This window comes from Tachysurus vachellii, chromosome 21 (assembly GCF_030014155.1).
Source record: "Tachysurus vachellii isolate PV-2020 chromosome 21, HZAU_Pvac_v1, whole genome shotgun sequence".
In the NCBI taxonomy this organism is placed as follows: domain Eukaryota; kingdom Metazoa; phylum Chordata; class Actinopteri; order Siluriformes; family Bagridae; genus Tachysurus; species Tachysurus vachellii.
This window is the reverse complement of record NC_083480.1, coordinates 7,518,782-7,537,193: the sequence shown is the minus strand read 5'-3', so window position 1 is coordinate 7,537,193 and position 18,412 is coordinate 7,518,782. Positions and strand designations below refer to the sequence as shown.

Genomic DNA, 18,412 nt, shown 5'->3' with positions numbered 1-18,412 from the left:
TTTTTTCCTGTCGTGAATTCAGTTGTGCGTGACACCATACTGAGTACAAGCAATTCCCTTTATAAGGTGATGCGATAGAAACCTTAACTTATTAGTAGGGTACATTGTATACTGATTTACAACTGGGGACAATTTATTAATTTGCATCCTAGCAAATTAAATATACATTTAAATTAAAATTTCTATTCTATTTTTTTTATATTTCTGAATCAAATTGTACTGAATTTGGGAGGTGGGAGAAAAAAACAGGGGATCAGGTGGGAGAGATCCTGATAAAAACTCACATAGACACTGAGATAACATCAACAAACATTTACAGCATTTAGCAGACGCCCTTATATAGAGCGACTCACTTTTTTTAAATCTCATTTCCTACAACTAAACAATTGAGGGTTAAGGGCCTTGCTAGGGAGCCCAGTAGTGTAGATTTGTGGACCTGGGATTCAAACTAATATTCTTCCAATTGGGAAACCAACTGGTATTTGTAAAGACTGTTCTTTATAATGCATCTATCGATAGTTTACTTAATTATTTCTAAAAAAATTTGAAACTATTTTTTTCAGCATTCAGTGTGTTTCTGCTGGCAGTGTACTGTAAATCTGTCACTGACAAAATAAAGGCTTTTTTGAAGCTACCAGTTATTTTAGATTGACGATGATAATTAGTGATACACCATAAATGACATCAATTGTTTATTTGCAAAATATTTACTGTCTTCTTGGATGAAATCATCAAGCAAATGTGCAAGTGAATACAAGTTGAATTACAGAAAGCACTGTAGAAAACATGTAAAAACTACTTACATTAAGTGCGGTAACAAATTGTACCAAAATATAAATTAGATTCAGACTAACAGCAGGAGCAACTGAATTAGACTGAATTACACTCAAGACGGCTACTAAATAAATACAATGTACAAAAATAATTAAAAAACATAATGGTTATTACTCTGTGAAGGACGTAGATGAAGGTGGGTTAAAAATCATGTCATTTTCTGAGGTGTTTTGTACATCACTATTATCAGCAGTGTCTGCATTGAACCTAGATTGATTGCCAGAGTTCCAGTACTTAGAAGAATTTAACTGCGGTAATGCTGGTGAAGGCATACGCCTCAGCAGTTCCTTTAATAGGCCATTCTGAGACTCCTGCATCTCTTTAAATATTGCCATTTGCCTGGCCTGTTCTTCTCGTGCTTCCTCCTTTGCCTCCTTTCTTAAGTCCTCTTCATGTTGCCTCTGTTCCAGGAGACGAAGACGTTCTCTCTCTTCCAAGGTTTTGGCAATTTCTGCAAAACACTCTTTCATGTCGTTGGCTATTTGTTCCTCCTTTGATACTTTCTTTGCCCTTTTGTTTGGTGGTGATTGAGGTAATTCTATAAAAGGCACAGCAAAATCCTATTAGTCAGATAAATCACACATCTAGACTCTAGACACTAGTGTTACTTTAGGCAGATAAAGTGTAGATAGCAAGCTCAAACTTACCTACATGACTAAAGGGTACAAAGTTTGTGCACTCCTTGGTCTCTAGGTTATTTGCAACACTTGCAGTGGATTCAGGTTCACCGTTACTTTTAGATGGGGTAAGCCACTGGGAAGTTGATGATGGGATTCGCTGCAAAAGTTCTCTTAGCAGATCATTTTGAGATTCTAGTAACTCTTTAAACATGGCCATTTGCCTGGCACGCTCTTCTTTCTCCTCCTCTTTTGCCTCCTTCCTTAAGCTCTCTTCATACTGTCTCTGCTCCAGAATACGAAGGCGCTCCCTTTCTTCAAAGTCTCTGTCCATTTCTGAGAAAAACTCTTTCATGTCCTTCACCATTTGTTCCCCACGTGATACTTTCTTAGCACTTTTATTTGGTGGTGACTGAGGAGAAAGAGGAGATTCTAGCGAAAAAAACAGAAATGCCATTACACACATGTTTGGGCTGCCCCATATTGTGGGGCAATACTAATAATAACTACACAGATGCACAAATAGTGAATATAAACAAACGTTTTGTTTACCCATATGTAGGTAAATATAATTAAAACATTGGTAAGGTGTCCTTCACAACAACATATGTACTTGAATCACTTTCAAATATTAATTAAACTACATGGAAAATAATCATTAAATGTATAAGCATAATAAGTCCTTGTGTCAAAAGTGTCAAACCTTCCGTTTTATAAGTCATCCATTATGGGTTAGGGAAAAATGGACATTTTACTTGTTTCCGGCAAGATTCGCTCAATCCTTTTAAGTGAAAAAAATTTACCAATATGAAATATGTGGAACATTCCACAAGTCACATGTTCAAAAAAAAAGCTTTATCTGAATTTCCTGAAGATCAAAGGAAGAACAAATGTAAGATCTCTCATCCTTTTTCTTTATTTTCAGTGCAATATCGACTTGCACTTGTCTCTTTTAAAGTAGAACCATGTTATCCAAATAAGTGAAATGGGATCTTAAAATTATCTATTTTTTGTAAATCATTAGAATGGCCATAATTCTAGCTATCCACATATTATTCATTCATTCATTCATCTTCTACCGCTTATCCAAACTACCTCGGGTCACGGGGAGCCTGTGCCTATCTACAGAACGAAGGATGGTAAATGGAGGAGAAAGAGGGTCTAATGAGGGGTCATGTACAGGCTAAAGCCGGGCCACGGGGACAAGAGGAAGAAGCTCTTCTGTCTTCTCATACACTCAAATCGCTTCTTCAATTGTTCTCCTCCTTCACTTTGACATTTCTGTAACCTGTTCTAAGCTATCACTCCATCTCTCATGTTCAAGTGAGAAAAAGATTTTGGACTTTGGTCTCTGCTTCTTGCTTTCAAAATGGAGTCAATTTGTCTAGAGCGAGGCCATTGAGCCAGGACTTAGACATAACTCCACAAATGGTGCTAAAAAAAAGTCAAACCTCATAGCACTTTGATCCTTACTAAAGATTTGGGCTTCACCCAAACAGTTCATACCCAAGCTTGATTAAATAAGTTCACCTCGATGATCGATTTAAACATCTGCTGTAATCATAAAGACAGTCCTGTGCTTTTAGTTTGCTTTTATACAATCAACTCAAGTTCAAGTGAACATCCTGTAAACACAGTCACTGTCATATCAGTATCTTGCAGTAGAAGATGAGAAGAAGTTCGCTTCCATGTCCGGATCCTCTCATGGTTTCTTCCTCACGTCACGGCCAAAATCCAAGATACACTCACTCTCTCACTCATTTTCTACCGCTTATCCGAACTACCTCGGGTCACGGGGAGCCTGTGCCTATCTCAGGCGTCATTGGGCATCAAGGCAGGATACACCCTGGACGGAGTGCCAACCCATCGCAGGGCACACACACACTCTCATTCACTCACGCAATCACACACTAGGGACAATTTTCCAGAGATGCCAATTAACCTACCATGCATGTTTATTGTTTATTTTTTGTTTATTTAAATAAAGAAAAATAAACAATAAACAATTGTAATGAAGGTGGGTTCTACCATGCATGTCTTTGGACCGGGGGAGGAAACCGGAGTACCCTCCACATATCTCTTTACTAATTCTATGCTGAAAATGTGGCCATGTATATTATTTAAGAGCCACTGTCCACAAAGAAACCTTGTAATAATGAGACGTTGTTGCCTGAGATGTGTGTTAGATATGTTTGTCACCTCTACATATATTTACAGAATTTATCCAGAGTGATTTACCTATTTATTTCAATTTATACAACTGAGTGTTAAGGGCCTTACTCAAGGGCCCAGCAGCGGCAGCTTGGTGGACCTGGGAGTCGAGCCCATGACCTTTTGATCTGTAGTACACCATCTTAACCACTAGGCAACCACATACGTATGTTATAGCAACTTTAAAGCTTAAAGGTCGGGTGCACGTTGTTTGAGAAATGCTTCAGAAAACAGTCGGGCCGACAAAACAAACGTGTAGCCAATGAGCAGAAAGGGGCGTGTCTTGTCAATATGGGCGGAGAGAGTGTTCAGTGTGCATGTCTGACAGCCGAAAGCGATTGAAACATTGACATGGCGGATAAAAACGAAAAGTGAAAAAAGGCTTATGATAAGGCAAGAAGCAGGACCCGTGTTAATATAGGATCAGCTTTCCAGCGCTGGAAAGAACTGAACGTCTTCCGCGTCTTTCACGGTACAACACACAGTACTACATTTGACATTTGACCTGTATTACCATAGTATTACTCATTGAGTTCATTTACTGATAAAAATATCCCCTCTGCCTGCTGCCCCAGCAGGTTCCACCATAATAGTTGCCTGTGTGGGGCGGAGCTATCAATACAGGGGTGACACCCATTTGGGTTAGGGGTGTGTTTGTTTAGGTGATTTCAAATGTCAACATTGGCTTTCAAACATCGTGCACCCCACCTTTAAATAATTACTGATTTAATTGTGTTACTGATCAGAAGGTCATGAGTTTGAATCCCAGGTCCACCAAGCTGAGCAAGTTACTCTGGATAAGAGTGTCTGCTAAATGACAGAAATGTAAATATAACCACGTATAATTGTTTGTGTGTGTTACTGATCAGAATGTCATGAGTTCAAATCCCAGGTCCACCAAGCTGAGCAAGTCACCAGTCATGTAAGTCACTCTGGATAAGAGTGTCTGCTTAATGTAAATGTGAAATAAACCCACCTGCTGGACTTAAAGGCACAAATTCAGTGCACACCTCAGTCTTGAGGATTTCTGTATCACTCAGAGCGGTTTCAGCATCATTCTCAGAGGGATAAGGCTCTAAAGGACTGAGCAACGCCATGGGGTTTGCAGAACGTCCACCTCCCCATATATAATGGCACATATCGAAATACGGCCAGTCGGACTTTCCCACTTGGCCGTTGCGTTGTTTAATTTGGTGAAACTTCTTCCGTAGAGTTTTCAGTTTATTAATCACCTGCGTCTTTTCCCTGAAAACCCCACGCTCTTTGAGTTTCTGGGTGATTTTCTCGTACACCACTGCATCCCGAACGGTGCCGTTCAGTTGGCGGATAATTTCTTCATCTGATCGGATAGAAAGCAGTTCCTTCGTTTCACTATCCTTCCAATTTCCAGCCATTTTCATTTAGAGCAACTGTAACCAGACCGCTATATAATTATGGCCTACGGTTTAAACACCCGACCCAAATAATGATGTGTCGGTCGCTAGTGAGTCGACTCTTTGAACCGATTATTTTAGATGAACCATTCGCCGAATCGCCTACGGTACATGTTTGCAGGGTTTCTTTCTTCTCACGTCCTTTTCTCCCATTTTTTGTAGATGTACACAGTGTCGCTTCTATAACATTGTAATTACATTGTATTGCTCCTATTATGAGGTGTCTATGAGGCAATATGACTTTGTTTAACATTGTTTATCACTCTGTGGTTGGGGGGTGTGATTAGTTATCAATAGCAGTAGACTTTATTACAAAGTTATTGTTATTCTGTCGATCAGAAGGTAAAATATGATTCCGTAATGCATTTCCAGGTATAGTTAGTCAATGAAGACCAATCACAGGTCAAAGGACCACAAAAAAATGGTAGTGAGCCGTTTTGTGAGTATAAAGAGTCGGCTCTTGTTGTTGAACTGAGCCAAATGATTTTGACTCGATGAAAAGAGCCGAAATTCTCATTGGTAAACCTACAGCTCGTCGCATGAAAAATGCGTCACAAAACGTCACTGTCCGACCTGGCAACCAGAAATTATTTGTGTGTTACTTCTCCCAGAAACTTACTCACTCAAAAATTTTGTTCATTTAACTAATAATAAAAACTTAGATGTATTTGGTGATATAATGGATGCTGTATAACCCACTTTCCTCTACTTGAAAATTTTATTTATTTATTTTCATCTTTTTTTTTTTGTTTACATATTTTACACATTATAAGCTTTATGTAAGCGCATATTATTATTCTAAAGGTTAGTACAATTACAACTGGTTTTTCTTTCCTTTTTAAAAAAGTAAAAAAGGAAAGTTAACTTAATTTCCTTATAATTAAACTACACTATAGACTGTATCATTTGGTATGAGAACTACTAGTACTATTAGTACTAACTTCTGAATAACTTTTGGATATAAAATTTTATAGTTTTGAATTTAAAATCTTTCTCTTTTGTGATGAGATTAACAACACTGATTTTTAAAACACAACTTTTATCCATCTAATGTTTAGAATAATCACTTTCGTAAAACATTGTATTTGCTATACTGGTTTATTTAGCACCTTATTTTAATTTCTGGCTTGTTAAATTATAAAATTAATAACAATAAAATGTGAGATACACTGCACTAGACATTTTGATATTAGTAATATGAAATGCATTAATTTAAGTGATTACTGTATTCAGAGAACTTGTTAATCCCACTGACTTTTATGTTATAGTAGTAAACATATATTACTTACTTTTTTATTGTTTTTCTTGAAAGTGATAGATCTTGGTCAGGCAAAATTTAATACAGTAAAGAGTAAATTGATATAAATGTGCCTATTTGTGTAGTAATGATATTGAGGATTTTACGGTGGTGCCATTGTCTTTACCCCTCTACAGCTGGGAAACATATGGAAAAGAGTCTCTTTTACACATGAATAGTGTTATTTGCATTCTCAGGTTCTCAGACAGAACCCTAGGGTGCTCACACATGCAAGTGAGTGGTGTCACCCCCAGACATTGCACCATTCACTGAATGTGTTAAAAATTAGCAAGTGTGAGCATTTGGTTTCTAGCTTTTGGGTCAGGGGAAGGTGTGTCTGTCCAACTGGAATTGTGCTATCATGCCAAGCTTTGGGATTTCCGCTTTACTCTATTCAAAGCTTTGGGATTTCATTATTTTCTTTCTTTCTCTATTTGCTTCTATTGCTTAGATCTTAGTTATTAGAAAGATTTTAGTTTATATTGAGTCCCATATTTGTAACTAACACAAATCTGCAAGACTTTTTTAAGTTCTTTCAATCCAAGACTGATTTAAATTAATATGATTGTTGCTTCTAAACATGATATCAATTTAAATAATAAATGCTCAGAAGTTTAACTAGCCTGCTCTATGTGAATGTCCTGGAAGGAATAAAAGGTCGGGGCCCTTCCTCTCCAAATGCATGACTCAACATTGAAGCCCTGCCAGCACTTAACCCAGATCCAGAGCACCATGTCTATTCCTACATGCCAGTCAAATGGTCAAAGTTTACGCTGGAGTATTTTATTACACTATGAATTGAAACCCCTTTCCCCCCCTAAATTTACTAACAGAGCATTGGCTTTGTAGATAGGTTTGTTGGGAGAAATGACTGTTTTTCAGTGCTGGTAAAAAAAGCCAACTGGGGACAAAGGTCCTTTGGCGTCTCACCACAGCAAGGAAGGTCCCATAAGTGACACAGTGAGTGAACATGAAGACTCTGGAAGCAAATAGAGAAAGTGAAATGAAAATGAACAAACAGCAATTGTTGTTTCAACTCTGCTCTTTCTACAACTAAAGTATATTCATTTTTTATGTGTCTGACTTAGATCTTCACTTGTGTGATTAATTCTTATCAGTGCCAGTCATATGACTGACCTTTAAGACCACACCCTTTAACTCTTTCATTCATGCTTTCTCTCTGTCTTACATAATTAACTGCCCCCTGGACTTCATTATCATATAGATTAGTTAGCAATGAAATAAACTCCTAAAGTAAATGTTACTTTAATTAGTACCTAAAAAAGTTAGGCTCTATAAGCTCCTAGGTGTAATCCAGCACAACAGGACACACTGTATGAATAATCACAGTTTTTAAAGTTGTTGATAAATGGGTGAAAAGGATAATGATAATGGAATGAGTACAAAATTTAGTTAAAAACTAACAACGAAAAAGGTTACTTTGGAAACTCACTCCCTCATATACACACACAGACAATTTCCTATTTACTGGATTGATCTTAGTACTTTTAGTAGTAGTTGGTGTTTCAGAAAGTTATGCTTTGCAGAGTGGGTGACTGGTTTTCTGAGTAAACACTCAGGCTTTTGAATTATAAAGAGATCTGGTTCCTCAGGTTGGTTGAGAAGACACGCCTTTAATGACATTTAACTATTCGTGCCCTCATTCATTGCCACTCTGGCTATATTCTATACTGTCTGTTCTTAGGATTTTGGAAAACTAAAAGAAAGCATACTATATTTAGTTAAACTGGTATTATCTCATACCAACAAACAGAATCTTTTTGCACAGATTTGCATTTAAAATCGTTCCCACAGTTAGACTTTGCATACTTGTTCTAACTAGTTCAATGAGTTCAGTTGCTTCATAATTTAATGGTTGGAAATTTTATATTTCAGGGGTCTGTAAATTATTGTCATAAATTTTTCATTTTGTTTTATTCTATTTGTGTAGGCAAGCTTTCATACATTTAGAGAAATGTTAAAAACAATTCATAAATTAGGTGTGATCATGTTATTGTGTCTGCAGCGCTGTATTAACAGTTCGGCATTTTCTAGGAATAGAACAATAGAAGTTATAATCTCTGCCCCATGTGGGAATGTCTGCTGCTTTCATAGAGCCACTGCATGGGCCTAGAGTGTATGAGACAGTTTGTGTGTATGTGTGTCTATCTGCTCAATGAGAGGCGTGATTGAAAGAAGCAGGTGTTGGTTAGGTCTGTTGGGTAGCAAAAAGGAAGTTGAGAGGAGGCTCAGAGGGATGCCAGATGCTGGAAATAGGCCCATTAAAAAGTGATGGAGACTATAAGGCACTCAGCATAACCTGGGACCAGTTGGGTAATAAGTTGGTGCTTGGTAACTGTAGAATAACTAAAGAAAAATCTACATAGATTTCCATACACTTATTTATGCCATATCTATACATTTACAATACATAATTGATTTGAGCCTTGATTAAATAAAGTATATTGATTGAGAACCCCCACAATGCCTTGTCTGCAGATCAAGTTTGAATGTGAATAGGTGAGACTTTGGGTGGAGACCTAAGGCAAACAATGGTGCTTCATCTCCTATTATCACCCAAGTATTTCTGATGTAAATATCTACTTGTGAATACAATGTCCATTCAAGCAGTTTCATCACTAATGTCTGTAAAGCTTTGTTTTAGGCAAAAAAATTGCTACTCAGGTATAGCTTTAATAAATAACTGCATTACAGTTTTTGATCTAAAAAAACAACAACTTATTACTCTGTACACTTTAAGCTGTTCAAGCCTTTATTATAACCCCATCCTTTACAGCATAGTCACGTTTGCTGCTGATAATCATTACAGAATCAGAATCAGAAAGAGCTTTATTGCCAGGTATGTTTTCACATGCGAGGAATTAGTTTTTCAGTTTTCAGTTTTAGTGACTGATTCTAATTCTGATTCTGAAGCTCCACAGTATAATAGAATGACATACAATATATACAATTTGTATGTACAAATGTACAAATGTGAAATGTGCAATATGTGTTTTAAGTAAATAATACCAATAAAATACCAATCATAATATTTAAATTATGTACATAATATTTAAATACATATCTAGAGACATGTATACATTTTATTTCATTTATTTGTCCTTTTTTTATTTTATTCTCATCTTATTCATATTGTCTTTGCTGTGTGTTTTGGAAGGTATGATGGATATGACCCAAACCTGGTAAATATAAAGAAAAAGCTCTTCTGACTCAGAAACCGACTAGTGGACGATTCCCTTAAATTCGTGAAGCACTGTGATGACGTCACTGAGTGGGCGGGGCGAACTTGCATATAAATTCTGAATCCAAAGCATTTTTCGGTCTCTTTCTGTTAACCTGGCGACGGGGAACAGCTGCTGCGGACTAATCGCCGAATCCTAGTAAGTGGCCTTTTTTTTTTTTTTGGTGATTTACTTCTAAGAAACAGCCAGTTCTTCTTTTAAAAACCTTGTGATTTTTGTTTTCCTTATGAAAAAATGTTTTTCCTTTGGATGAAAAGATGGAGTGTTGGAATGTGGAATAAGTTTGTTAAAATCGTTTAAAAGCTGTCGTGAATGGTGATGGATAACGCTTTAGTACGTTAGACGTGAGTTTTAAGACGCGTTTTCTGGTGTTGTTTGGTAAAAGAAGTGATTTTTGATAAAGGCCGGTAAACCGAGTACAGAACAAAGGCTGTGTGAGGAGTGTGTGGGCCTGTGGGGAGCCGTTACTGCTGCTCTTTACTGCTCACAGAAGGAGAATAGAAGCTTCTGGAAGCCACGTTTATGAGGTTGCTTGTTATTCTAAGTGTTCTTTTTTTTTGTGTAACTTTAATAATCCTACGTGGCTCTAAACACGTGTCTTATCACGGGCGTGTGTCCGACCTACAGGCCCCATGGCTCCTAAACGTGTCCCCTAGTCGTTATTACAGAAGAATCACTCAGTACCTCACGACTTAATGAGACTGTTTTCGATGTTTGACGTTTAATCCTGTTTTTAACAGAATCTTAAAGAACCATGGGAAAGGAAAAGACCCACATTAACATCGTGGTCATCGGCCACGTCGACTCTGGAAAGTCAACCACCACCGGCCATCTGATCTACAAATGTGGAGGCATCGACAAGAGAACTATCGAGAAGTTCGAGAAGGAAGCCGCTGAGGTGCGTCATTTAAGATGTTTAATGATGAGAGGGGAAGAAAAAAACTGTTCTGAGTCAATTGAGCCAAGATGGCGCCCGCAGCACGCGCTAGTGGGTCTGAGCCGGCAGGGTGTGGGGGGGTGGGCGTGGCTTAGTCACCATGACGTAGCAAAGCTGTAATGGCGCCCACTGCTGCTTCGGTGAACTAGCACAAATTTTCAGAGCTTTTATAAGCTGTAAATGTAATTTTCTTATTCAAATAAGATGGGTACTTGATGTAATTTTTTTCTTTTAATATATACAACTTCATTTTCGTCTTTACCATATTAAGGATTTCTCTGATGTAATAGACATAAACCTGGTTCTAATTTACTTAAATTTCAGATGGGCAAAGGCTCCTTCAAGTATGCCTGGGTGTTGGACAAACTGAAGGCTGAGCGTGAGCGTGGTATCACCATCGACATTGCTCTTTGGAAGTTTGAGACCAGCAAGTACTACATCACCATCATTGATGCCCCTGGACACAGAGACTTTATCAAGAACATGATCACTGGTACCTCACAGGTACTTTTCCTTTCTTTAGTTTCGTGTTCTCTTGCATTGAATGTCTGTTTTGGTTTGTTAACTTTTTATTTTCTTTTTACCCATAGGCTGACTGTGCAGTGCTGATTGTTGCTGGTGGTGTCGGTGAGTTTGAGGCTGGTATCTCTAAGAACGGTCAGACCCGCGAGCACGCCCTCCTGGCCTTCACCCTGGGAGTGAAGCAGCTTATCGTTGGAGTCAACAAGATGGACTCCACCGAACCCCCATACAGCCAGGCTCGCTTTGAGGAGATCACCAAAGAAGTCAGCGCTTACATCAAGAAGATTGGCTACAACCCTGCTGCCGTTGCTTTCGTCCCCATTTCTGGCTGGCACGGAGACAACATGCTGGAGCCCAGCACGAACGTGAGTTCAACTCGATGGGCCTTGTATAGCTTTTTGCGCTGTATGGTTGATATGCCAACTTCAACATTTCTTTGTCTTTGTAGATGGGATGGTTCAAGGGATGGAAGGTCGAGCGTAAGGAGGGTAATGCCAGCGGCACTACTCTCCTGGATGCCCTGGACGCCATCCTGCCTCCTTCCCGTCCCACTGAAAAGCCTCTTCGCCTTCCTCTGCAGGATGTGTACAAAATTGGAGGTTTGTATTGCTTGTTGAAGACAAGTTTGCTTTTTATAATATTTTTAAGACACCAAGCTGACTTTATCTTTACTGTCCTTAGGTATTGGAACTGTACCTGTGGGCCGTGTCGAGACTGGTGTGCTCAAGCCTGGCATGGTTGTGACCTTTGCCCCTGTTAACGTGACCACTGAGGTCAAGTCTGTTGAAATGCACCACGAGTCCCTTCCTGAGGCAACACCTGGTGACAACGTTGGCTTCAACGTGAAGAACGTGTCTGTGAAGGACATCCGTCGTGGTAATGTGGCTGGAGACAGCAAGAACGACCCACCCATGGAGGCTGGCAGCTTCCTTGCTCAGGTTAGCCTGTGGTGGTTTTCCTTTTTTTTTTTTTTTTTTCTCCCTACTGGAGCTTTTGGATAGAAGAAGTAACTTTGTGTCCCATAGGTCATCATCCTGAACCACCCTGGTCAGATCTCTCAGGGCTACGCCCCTGTGCTGGACTGCCACACTGCTCACATTGCTTGCAAGTTTGCTGAGCTCAAGGAGAAGATTGATCGCCGTTCCGGTAAGAAGCTTGAGGACAACCCCAAGAACCTGAAGTCTGGAGATGCTGCCATTGTTGAAATGATTCCTGGCAAGCCCATGTGTGTGGAGAGCTTTTCTGCTTATCCTCCTCTTGGTAAGTCTTCTTGAGCTCATTTTGCATACTGACAAATTTCTTGTCTAGCTTGTGTGATTGAGGAGGCTCTGACTGTCTTGTACATCTGTTTTCAGGTCGTTTTGCTGTGCGTGACATGAGGCAGACCGTTGCTGTCGGCGTCATCAAGAGCGTTGAGAAGAAGGCTGCTGGTGCTGGCAAGGTCACAAAGTCTGCACAGAAGGCTGCCAAGACCAAGTGAACCCTCATTCCAGCTGTTTTAAAGGTGGTGGGGCCTTGCCCCCCAGTTCCTGGAATTTCTTTGAACCTGGGCACTCTACTCAAGGACTGGCTAATGCTGATTAAAACCCATCGAAAAAATTTTCGCAGGAAAGGATAATTGTGGCTTCATTGTTTGATCGATAGCATCTTTCAGTTAATTTGATTTGAATGGTTTAGATCTGCACCTGTTGCCACAGTTAAATTTGAGAAGAAAGCTGCTGAGTAACTAATAAAGGTATTAAAAAAATTGCAGAATGTGTGAGCCTGATTTTTATTTATTTTAAGGAAATCTTGCTGTCATCTAGCTGTGCATGTCATTGCTTCTTGTCTGCTGCTATACTTCTGTGTCGGTGTTGAATTTTTATTTGTCCAATCAGGGCTGTTTGTGCCTACCAATGGTGCCCGTTTTATCTGAATCAGATCAAGTGTCCAGGCTCTAGAACCCTCCCCAACTGGAGCAGTATAAATTTTGGTGGTCAGTCTGACTCTGTCCTTTTTTTATCTTGCTTTTCTTCGGGGTGTTAAGGCTGTGCGAGGCTTTGGTAAGTCTTAAACATGCCCTTTTTAATGAACTTTTGCATGTAAGCAATTGATGCATCTTGGCAAATTGTGTGTGTATATAGAACCAGAGCACCTGCTGCAATTCGGTTTATACTTCACTGAAGAAGTGGTGGTTAGGCGTTCAACGCGAGGGTTGGGAAGGGTTTCCTTGCTATCTGTAGTCTTTTTTGACGTGTTCTCGCCCTGACATTGAGACGTGCGAGCTGTCAGGTATACAGCAGTCCTTTTAAACAACATGGCCGGCGTGTACGAGCTCTAGCGGCTCAACATGGAGGCTCTGAGGGGGGAGGAGGAGGCAGCCGGACTGAGTCACCGTCAGCTCTGATCACTTAATCCTACATAGAAAGGGTCATTAAAGAACGAAAACCTGTTTACTTAAGTCCTGTATCTATGCTTAAAGCAAAAATTTCACTGTTAGGACTTGTGTTGACGAACATTCGAGCTATTTAGGCGAGAGTTTAACAGTTAGCATAAAGTGACGTTTGTTTTAAACGAGGCTTGTGTGTGTTTTGAACGCTTTCTGTTCATTGACAGTGTTAATGAAGTCGAGTGATTCAGTAATACGATATAATATCCCGTGTTTCTCCACAGTAAACCGCCAACATGGGTAAAGAAAAAACCCACATCAACATCGTGGTGATCGGTCACGTCGATTCCGGGAAATCCACCACCACCGGCCATCTGATCTACAAATGCGGTGGAATCGACAAGAGAACCATTGAGAAATTTGAGAAGGAAGCAGCTGAGGTGCGATTGCACACGGACATTCGGTGGTGCTATGAATAAACCGTGAATACATGGGATAGGCGTATGAAGCTTGTCTTTTTATGGGTGTGCCTTATGAGCATCTATGGGTAGTAACGTGGTGTAGTAACAGCGCCCCCTCATGTTCAGATAGTTACTGAGAAATTTCAGACGTCAGGTTTATTGGCCAATTCCACAAGGAATTTGGTTCCAGCTGTTTGTGACTCTCAAAAGTACAGACATAAATAACACTATACAAAACAATACAGACATAAATAACTATACATTTAGCTTGGACTAGACAAATCAAGACAATACAGACAACACTATACTATACATTTAGCTTGGACTAGAAAAAACAACACAATACAGACTATACAAGACAATACAGACATAAATAACACTACATTTAGTTTGGACTAGACAAAACAAGACAATATGGACTATACAAGACAATATAGACATAAATAACACTATACTATACATTTAGCTTGGACTAGACAAATCAAGACAATACGGACTATACAAGACAATACAGACATAACACTATACATTTAGTTTGGACTAGACAAAACAAGACAATACAGACAAAATACAGACATAAATAACACTATACTATACATTTAGCTTGGACTAGACAAAACAAGACAATACAGACTATACAAGACAATACAGACATAAATAACACTACATGTAGTTTGGACTAGACAAAACAAGACAATATGGACTATACAAGACAATATAGACAAAAATAACACTATACTATACAAGACAAGACAGACGATGTGAGACATCATAGACAGTACGAGTATTAAATATGAATACAGAATATTGGACAGGTCAGTTATGTACATAAAGTGTTAGAACTGCATGGTAGTGTAAATATCAGTATTGTGCAATATTATGCTTTTGTACAATATACAACAGCAGTAGTGTGTGAGACGTATACGGATGATGTGATGACTGACAGTTCTGATAATGCAGTACTTATAGATATGATGCAGGGTTATATAATTATGGTGAGTTGTTAATCAGGGTGATTGCATGGGGAAAGAAACTGTTCCTGTGTCTGGCAGTTTTGGTAAGCAAAGCTCTGTAGCACCTGCCAGAAGGGAGGAGCTGAAAGAGGTGGTGTCCAGGGTGTGAAGGTCAGTAGTGATTTTTCCCGCCCGATTTCTGGTTCTTGTATCGTACAAGTCCTGGGGGGTGGGCAGGGGGGCACCAATTATCTTTTCTGCTGTTTTAACTGTGCGTGGCAGTCTGTTGCTTCCCTGTTTTGTTGCTGCTCCAAACCAGATGGTGATGGATGTGCACAGGACAGATTTAATGACAGCAGTGTAGAACTGCATCAACAGCTCCTGTGGCAGACCATTACATCATCGTGTTTCATTTTTAGTAGTTGCACAGTGTATTGTTAACATTAATTAATCTATTTTTTTATAAGCTTCCTTATTGTTGGAACACATTCCCATTAACCATTGATATGGAAAAAAAAGTGAATTTTTTTTTCTAACATTTTTAAATTGCATTGTATGATTAAAAATATCACATACTCTACAACTAGATGGGCAAGGGATCCTTCAAATATGCCTGGGTGTTGGACAAACTGAAGGCTGAGCGTGAGCGTGGTATCACCATTGATATCTCTCTTTGGAAATTTGAGACCAGCAAGTACTACATCACCATCATTGATGCCCCCGGACATAGAGATTTTATCAAGAACATGATCACTGGTACCTCACAGGCATGTGCCATTTGAACTTACTAAAGAATACTATAGAATCCATACAGTGAATAATAGAATATTTTATTTGTCTACAGTCATATACAACCTGCAAGGCAGTGAATATCTCCTTTTTTGTTTTGATTTTCTTTGTAACAGGCTGACTGTGCCGTGCTGATTGTTGCTGCCGGTGTGGGTGAGTTTGAGGCTGGTATCTCTAAGAACGGTCAGACCCGCGAGCACGCCCTCCTGGCCTTCACCCTGGGAGTGAAGCAGCTTATCGTTGGAGTCAACAAGATGGACTCCACCGAACCCCCATACAGCCAGGCTCGCTTTGAGGAGATCACCAAAGAAGTCAGCGCTTACATCAAGAAGATTGGCTACAACCCTGCTGCAGTTGCTTTCGTCCCCATTTCTGGCTGGCACGGAGACAACATGCTGGAGCCCAGCACGAACGTGAGAACATGATACACCTATATTAATAACCGTACAGCTCGTAATCTATACATAGCAATAGAACAGACATAAATAAACTGAAGGTTAATCTAAACTTGTTCGAAATGCTTTAAATTATTGCTGAATTTTTTACTAATTCTAATAATAAACTACCAGAAACAACACATGAAAATGTAATATTAAAAAAAGTCTGCCCTCTGTAGATGGCATGGTTCAAGGGATGGAAGATTGAGCGCAAAGAAGGTGCTGCCAATGGAACAACTCTGTTGGAGGCCTTGGACTCCATCCTGCCTCCTTCCCGCCCCACTGACAAGCCTCTCCGTCTTCCCCTGCAGGATGTCTACAAAATTGGAGGTAAAAATCTATCTTTTATTGTGTTCTTATTCTTATCAAATTATTTGCTTTATCAATTATTAAATAATTGTCAATTGTATATCTGATGTATTAAAAGATACATAGTTAATTAATACATGATTAATATATAAATATTGTTTGTATATATTAATCAGATGATTTTTCTTTCTTCTCTCTCAGGTATTGGAACTGTACCTGTGGGCCGTGTTGAAACTGGTATGCTTAAGCCTGGCATGGTTGTGACCTTTGCCCCTGTTAACGTGACCACTGAGGTCAAGTCTGTTGAGATGCACCACGAGTCTTTGGCTGAGGCTTTGCCTGGTGACAACGTTGGCTTCAATGTGAAGAACGTATCAGTGAAAGATATCCGTCGTGGTAACGTTGCTGGAGACAGTAAGAATGACCCACCCCAGCAGGCTGGCAACTTCACTGCTCAGGTTGGACATGATCAAATATGTTACCATATGAGTATGCTACTAGCCAAAAATTTAGACAATGGATATTTTTAATAATTGCCTTAAATCATTTTGAGAAAGGTTTGTTGATTTTAGTGGTAAATATTATTGCAAAAAAAAATTAAGCAATGGCCCAAAGTATATTTCATATCATCTGGTGTATCATCTGGTAGAGTTCATAGAAATCTGTTGTTTACAATATAAAATCTGCATAGTGAAATGTTTCACGTCATTATTATTTAACAAATGATTTATTTTAATATATTGAATAACGTCAATAGTGTAAATTTTATAAAGCCTTTACCCTTTTGTTTCTTTACACTTTCAGGTCATTATCCTGAACCACCCTGGTCAGATCTCTCAGGGCTATGCTCCTGTGCTGGATTGCCACACTGCTCATATCGCCTGCAAATTTGCAGAGCTCAAGGAGAAGATCGACCGTCGTTCTGGGAAGAAGCTTGAGGACAACCCAAAGAACCTGAAGTCTGGAGATGCTGCCATTATCGTCATGGTCCCTGGAAAACCCATGTGTGTGGAGAGCTTCTCCCAGTACCCACCATTGGGTAAGTAGACTAAATGAGGATGCTTATTATACACAAATCACTGCCATTTTTACTCATTTGAAGTACATGTTTCAGGTCGTTTTGCTGTGCGTGATATGAGGCAGACCGTTGCCGTTGGGGTAATCAAAGCTGTTGACAAGAAAGCTTCTACTGCTGGCAAGGTGACCAAGTCTGCTCAGAAGGCCGCCAAGAGCAAATGAACCCCTCCATTTGACACCCAAGGCATGTGTAGAGGGTCCCATCTTGCAATGTCTCATTGTCTCCTGAACTTGCTTCTTAAGGACTGGTTAATGCTTATAAAAACCCATCGCAAAAGCTTCCGCAGGAAAGAAGGAAATGATCTTTTTCAAAGCACCTTAGGAGAAAATGATGAAAATAAAAAATATTATTAATAAGAAATTTTCTGTTTAGAGTTTCTGTTTGTGTCAAAGCATCACATTTTGAAGTATTGCACTGAATATGTTCTGAACATATTTTAGACTTTACTCTATAATTTATACTCTAACGATGATCTTGAAATGATGGAAAATGAAAATATGAAGTTTCTAGTTGCTCAAAAAAAGGTTTCCTAACCACATTCCCTGAAGAGCTTCACAGAATCATTTCCTGTATGCCTACTTGAATTTGTATAGGGCTGGGCTTGCCAGTAAAACAAACCCTAAAGTTGAAACACGAGTTAAAACAAAAGTTAAAGCACTAATTTAAATTTTCATTAAATGATGTTCCCCATAAATAAAGTTAAATGGGAACACATGTCCTGACTTAGTTTAATTCCCTGTGGCTATTGAATGTTGTACAAGGGAACATCTACAGTGAAACATTTGTGAAGAAGAATCACTGAAAGAATCCAGTCTGACAATGTTCAGAAAACATGTATTGACGTGTGTTTGGGATTAAAGGTGTTAAGTGTATGTAAATAATTTCCAGCTTCCTGTCTTGAGA

At 39.2% G+C, this 18,412-nt stretch overlaps 3 protein-coding genes across 4 annotated transcripts; 2 read left to right on the top strand and 1 right to left on the bottom strand.

The window, feature by feature from the left end:
- Nucleotides 1–706: 706 nt before the first annotated feature.
- Nucleotides 707–5,146, bottom strand: LOC132837564 (inner centromere protein-like). Of its 2 annotated transcripts, none has more exons than XM_060857290.1 (3): nucleotides 4,639–5,146; nucleotides 1,482–1,883; nucleotides 707–1,372 (listed from the first exon to the last, which is right to left on the bottom strand). In XM_060857290.1, exons 1-3 carry the CDS (start codon nucleotides 5,060–5,062, stop codon nucleotides 945–947), a joined length of 1,254 nt encoding a protein of 417 aa, XP_060713273.1. In that variant the 5' UTR covers nucleotides 5,063–5,146; the 3' UTR covers nucleotides 707–944. The 2 variants fall into 2 exon arrangements, with proteins under 2 accessions (XP_060713273.1, XP_060713274.1); XM_060857291.1 differs by having other exon boundaries at nucleotides 1,171–1,372; nucleotides 1,486–1,883.
- A 4,488-nt stretch (nucleotides 5,147–9,634) lies between these two features.
- On the top strand, nucleotides 9,635–12,869 carry LOC132837561 (elongation factor 1-alpha). Its single transcript, XM_060857288.1, has 8 exons — nucleotides 9,635–9,793; nucleotides 10,396–10,553; nucleotides 10,917–11,096; nucleotides 11,183–11,479; nucleotides 11,563–11,713; nucleotides 11,796–12,052; nucleotides 12,140–12,374; nucleotides 12,470–12,869. The coding sequence occupies exons 2-8, from the start codon at nucleotides 10,410–10,412 to the stop codon at nucleotides 12,592–12,594; spliced, it is 1,389 nt and encodes a 462-aa protein (XP_060713271.1). The 5' UTR covers nucleotides 9,635–9,793; nucleotides 10,396–10,409; the 3' UTR covers nucleotides 12,595–12,869.
- A 130-nt stretch (nucleotides 12,870–12,999) lies between these two features.
- eef1a1l2 (eukaryotic translation elongation factor 1 alpha 1, like 2) lies at nucleotides 13,000–17,869 on the top strand. The gene is made up of 8 exons (XM_060857289.1): nucleotides 13,000–13,156; nucleotides 13,767–13,922; nucleotides 15,484–15,663; nucleotides 15,802–16,098; nucleotides 16,302–16,452; nucleotides 16,633–16,889; nucleotides 17,236–17,470; nucleotides 17,546–17,869. Exons 2-8 carry the CDS (start codon nucleotides 13,779–13,781, stop codon nucleotides 17,668–17,670), a joined length of 1,389 nt encoding a protein of 462 aa, XP_060713272.1. The 5' UTR covers nucleotides 13,000–13,156; nucleotides 13,767–13,778; the 3' UTR covers nucleotides 17,671–17,869.
- Nucleotides 17,870–18,412: the final 543 nt, after the last annotated feature.